Source organism: Nansenia antarctica, assembly GCF_963989245.1.
Source record: "Nansenia antarctica genome assembly, chromosome: 9".
Classification (NCBI taxonomy): Eukaryota; Metazoa; Chordata; class Actinopteri; order Argentiniformes; family Microstomatidae; genus Nansenia; species Nansenia antarctica.
Genome location: NC_137679.1, coordinates 44828638 through 44833637, shown reverse-complemented (window position 1 = coordinate 44833637; position 5000 = coordinate 44828638). Strand labels below are relative to the sequence as shown.

Here is a 5000-nt window from a genome sequence, read left to right as displayed (position 1 = left end):
ACATCTCTCTCACCTGTTCTCTCTCTCGTACATCTCTCTCTCCTCCTCTCTCTCTCACCTGTTCTCTCTCTCGTACATCTCTCTCACCTGTTCTCTCTCTCGTACATCTCTCTCTCCTCCTCTCTCTCTCACCTGTTCTCTCTCTCGTACATCTCTCTGGAGGTCCTCTGCAGGGCGTCTATCTCCTCCTCCTCCTCTCTCTCTCACCTGTTCTCTCTCTCGTACATCTCTCTGGAGGTCCTCTCTCTCCTCCTCTCTCTCTCACCTGTTCTCTCTCTCGTACATCTCTCTGGAGGTCCTCTGCAGGGCGTCTATCTCCTCCTCCTCCTCTCTCTCTCACCTGTTCTCTCTCTCGTACATCTCTCTCACCTGTTCTCTCTCTCGTACATCTCTCTCTCCTCCTCTCTCTCTCACCTGTTCTCTCTCTCGTACATCTCTCTCACCTGTTCTCTCTCTCGTACATCTCTCTCTCCTCCTCTCTCTCTCACCTGTTCTCTCTCTCGTACATCTCTCTGGAGGTCCTCTGCAGGGCGTCTATCTCCTCCTCCTCCTCTCTCTCTCACCTGTTCTCTCTCTCGTACATCTCTCTGGAGGTCCTCTCTCTCCTCCTCTCTCTCTCACCTGTTCTCTCTCTCGTACATCTCTCTGGAGGTCCTCTGCAGGGCGTCTATCTCCTCCTCCTCCTCTCTCTCTCACCTGTTCTCTCTCTCGTACATCTCTCTGGAGGTCCTCTGCAGGGCGTCTATCTCCTCCTCCTCCTCTCTCTCTCACCTGTTCTCTCTCTCGTACATCTCTCTGGAGGTCCTCTGCAGGGCGTCTATCTCCTGGGTGGTTCTGGAGCGGAGGTGGTCCAGCTCCTCCCCCAGCTTGTTCTCGTACTCCGTCTTGTACCGGTCCCTGAGGAACACACCAACATCCACCTGTCAATCACCCATCCACCTGTCAATCACCCATCCACCTGTCAATCACCCATCCACCTGTCAATCACCCATCCACCTGTCAATCACCCATCCACCTGTCAATCACCCATCCACCTGTCAATCACCCATCCACCTGTCAATCACCCATCCACCTGTCAATCACCCATCCACCTGTCAATCACCCATCCACCTGTCAATCACCCATCCACCTGTCAATCACCCATCCACCTGTCAATCACCCATCCACCTGTCAATCACCCATCCACCTGTCAATCAGTCAGTCATCCATCCACCTGTCAATCACCCATCCACCTGTCAATCAGTCAGTCATCCATCCACCTGTCATAGCCCACTACAGCCCAGCCAATAACCAGGTACAGGTTTATTTGTACTGCTAATTGTATCCTGTCTTATTTGTGTCCTGTGCTGTCGTCACTGTGTTTACCTGACTCATCTCGCCTCAGTGTCTTTGTGCTGTCAGGGACCGAAGCCTGAGAGTTGGACTCTCTTGAGACGGAACAATAACGCTTGCAACTTGAAAGGTCACTCAACTGGAGGCTAGTACAGGACAGTATATACCCAGGTACACCCAGGTACAGGTACATGACAGGTACAGGTAGAGGACAGGTACACCCAGGTACACCCAGGTACACCCAGGTACACCCAGGTACGCCCAGGTACAGCCCAGGTACAGCCCAGGTACAGCCCAGGTACAGCCCAGGTACACCCAGGTACAGCCCAGGTACACCCAGGTACACCCAGGTACACCCAGGTACAGCCCAGGTACACCCAGGTACACCCAGGTACACCCAGGTACAGCCCAGGTACAGCCCAGGTACGCCCAGGTACACCCAGGTACACCCAGGTACACCCAGGTACACCCAGGTACACCCAGGTACACCCAGGTACAGCCCAGGTACAGCCCAGGTACGCCCAGGTACACCCAGGTACACCCAGGTACACCCAGGTACAGGTGTCTCACCTGGAGGAGACGTATTTCTGGTAGGTGTCTCACCTGGAGGAGACGTATTTCTCGTAGGTGTCCTCCCGGGCCTTCTTGGCGTCGTCCAGCTGCCTCTGCAGCCTGTCCAGGCGGTCCTCTGCGTGGGCGCAGCGCACGCTCAGCTCCATGTTCTGCCGGTGCAGGTAGTCTTTGTCCTTCTGCAGCAGAGTCTCCGACTGCTGCAACGTCGCCACCTGCAGGGGAGGGGGGAGAGGTGCGTCTGACAGCTCTTCTAGAAGGATCTCCTCCTCACTGTTTCCTGTTAAGGTTGTTATATATACAGTATATACTGTTATATTTATAGTTTATTAGCATTCAGAGGTGGGAGAGCCCCTTACAAACAGTGGCAGTACCGTACCTCCCCACCTACATGCACTAACCCAGCTGATTCTAATTAGCACAGGTAGGACAACTCATTAAGTGGCATTAAGCTGGTTTAGTGCTTTTTTCTTACTGTGTTCAATACTTTTCTTCCTGTGTCATTCCCCTTTATTGCCCATAACTTTTGTTATGGTTTGGAGTATAATTATAATATAATTTCGGTAGCTGTGTAGTTTTAGTAAGTTGTAGCTGTTTTATAAGTTAATACCATGTCTGGTCTCAATCTCATGGAAATATGTTGAATTAGAAAAATGGTGTTGAATCCTTGTTTCCCTCTGTACCTCAGAGGTCAGGTGGTCAGGGTCAGAGGTCAGGTGGTTAGAGGTTAGGTGTCAGAGGTCAGGTGTTACCTCAGAGGTCAGGTTGTTAGAGGTCAGGTGTTACCTCAGAGGTCAGGTGGTTAGAGGTCAGAGGTCAGGTGTTACCTCAGAGGTCAGGTGGTTCCTCTCCCGGCCCTGGGCGTCGTGGCTGACCTCCAGAGTCTCCAGCCTCTTCCTCAGCTCCGTCACCTCCGCCTCCAACACATCCCTCTCTCTGAGGAGGAGAGACCACTGTTAGACTGTCATCCCCCTCTCTCTCTCTCTCTCTCTCTGAGGAGAGGCCACTGTTATACTGTCATCCCTCTCTCTCTCTCTCTCATCCATCTCTCTCTCTCATCCCTCTCTCTCTCTGAGGAGGAGGTCAGAGGTCACTGTTAGACTGTCATCCCTCTCTCTCTCTCATCCCTCTCTCTCTCTCATCCATCTCTCTCTCTCATCCCTCTCTCTCTCTCTAAGGAGGAGAGGTCACTCTATATGAGTTATACTATCTATTGTGTGTGTGTGTGTGTACCTCTTCACAGTGCTGTAGTGGTCACGGCGGTAGTGTGTGTGTGTGTGTGTGTGTGTGTGTGTGTACCTCTTCACAGTGCTGTAGTGGTCGCGGCGGTAGTGTGTGTGTGTATGTGTGTGTGTGTGTACCTCTTCACAGTGCTGTAGTGGTCACGGCGGTAGTCTCCGTCCTGGACCAGCAGCCTGGTGTCTGACAGCTCCAGGGTCAGCCTCTGGCTACGCAGCTCAGCCTCCGACCTCACCCTCCTCTCCTCCTCATAACTCTGGAAGGGGGGGCGGGGGGGGGGGGGGAGAGAGGGAGGGGAGAGAGAGACAGGGGGAGGGAGAGAGAGACAGGGGGAAGGAGAGAGAGACAGGGGGAAGGAGAGAGAGACAAGGGGAAGGAGAGAGAGACAGGCAGAGAGAGACAGGGGGAAGGAGAGAGAGACAGGGGGAAGGAGAGAGAGACAAGGGGAAGGAGAGAGAGACAGGCAGAGAGAGACAGGGGGAAGGAGAGAGAGACAGGGGGAAGGAGAGAGAGACAGGGGGAGGGAGAGAGAGACAGGGGGAAGGAGAGAGAGACAGGGGGAAGGAGAGAGAGACAAGGGGAAGGAGAGAGAGACAGGCAGAGAGAGACAGGGGGAAGGAGAGAGAGACAGGGGGAAGGAGAGAGAGACAAGGGGAAGGAGAGAGAGACAGGCAGAGAGAGACAGGGGGAAGGAGAGAGAGACAGGGGGAAGGAGAGAGAGACAGGGGGAAGGAGAGAGAGACAGGGGGAAGGAGAGAGAGACAGGCAGAGAGAGACAGGGGGAAGGAGAGAGAGACAGGGGGAAGGAGAGAGAGACAGGGGGAAGGAGAGAGAGACAGGGGGAAGGAGGGAGAGACAGGGGGAGGGAGAGAGAGACAGGGGGAAGGAGAGAGAGACAGGGGGAAGGAGAGAGAGACAGGGGGAGGGAGAGAGAGACAGGGGGAAGGAGAGAGAGACAGGGGGAGGGAGAGAGAGACAGGGGGAAGGAGAGAGAGACAGGCAGAGAGAGACAGGGGAAGGAGAGAGAGACAGGGGGAAGGAGAGAGAGACAGGGGGAAGGAGAGAGAGACAGGGGGAAGGAGAGAGAGACAGGGGGAAGGAGAGAGACAGGGGGAAGGAGAGAGAGACAGATGGAAGGAGAGAGAGAGACAGGGAGGGGGAGGGAGAGAGGCAGAGGAGAGGACAGAGAGACACACGTGTGTGATACCATTCCTCATTCCATTCCATTCATTACAATGAGCCCAACGCAAAGACAGTGGGTCGTGGTGTCCCACAGGGTAGGGTACTGGGCCCACTATTCTTCCGTCTCTACATCAACGACCTTAAAGCTGCTTGGTCATGTAACCTCTTCCTGCCCTACTTGTTCCCACAAAGAAAAATGTGTGTGTGTGTGTGTGTGTGTGTGTGTGTGTGTGTGTGTGTAGTGTGTGTGTGTGTAGTGTGTGTGTAGTGTGTGTGTGTGTGTGTGTGTAGTGTGTGTGTGTGTGTGTGTGTGTGTGTGTGTGTAGTGTGTGTGTGTGTAGTGTGTGTGTGTGTGCGTGTGCGTGTGTGTTACCTCCATCAGGTTCTTCATCTGGCTCCTGAGGGCGTCCAGGTCGTCGGTCAGGCAGCTCTTCCTCTCCTGCAGCTCCGTCACCTGAGACCTCAGGGGGGTCACGACCTCGTACACCCTCAGCTGTTAACAACACAACAACAACAACAACATCACCACCTCGTACACCCTCAGCTGTTAACAACACAACAACAACAACAACATCACCACCTCGTACACCCTCAGCTGTTAACAACACAACAACAACAACATCACGACCTCGTACACCCTCAGCTGGAACACCACAACAACAACAACATCACCACCT

The 5000-nt window shown here is 53.9% G+C and overlaps 1 protein-coding gene across 1 annotated transcript in view; it reads right to left on the bottom strand.

Moving 5' to 3' along the window:
• The window catches only part of LOC308165685 (progesterone-induced-blocking factor 1-like), a gene marked incomplete at both ends in the record, with an annotated part of 10401 nt that overhangs the window by 3460 nt on the left and 1941 nt on the right, over positions 1-5000 (bottom strand). The window contains 5 exons of the mRNA XM_080539836.1: positions 772-897; positions 1936-2117; positions 2730-2838; positions 3264-3397; positions 4697-4816. Coding sequence (XP_080395962.1) covers positions 772-897; positions 1936-2117; positions 2730-2838; positions 3264-3397; positions 4697-4816 — 671 coding nt within the window. The remainder of the gene's footprint in view (positions 1-771; positions 898-1935; positions 2118-2729; positions 2839-3263; positions 3398-4696; positions 4817-5000) is intronic.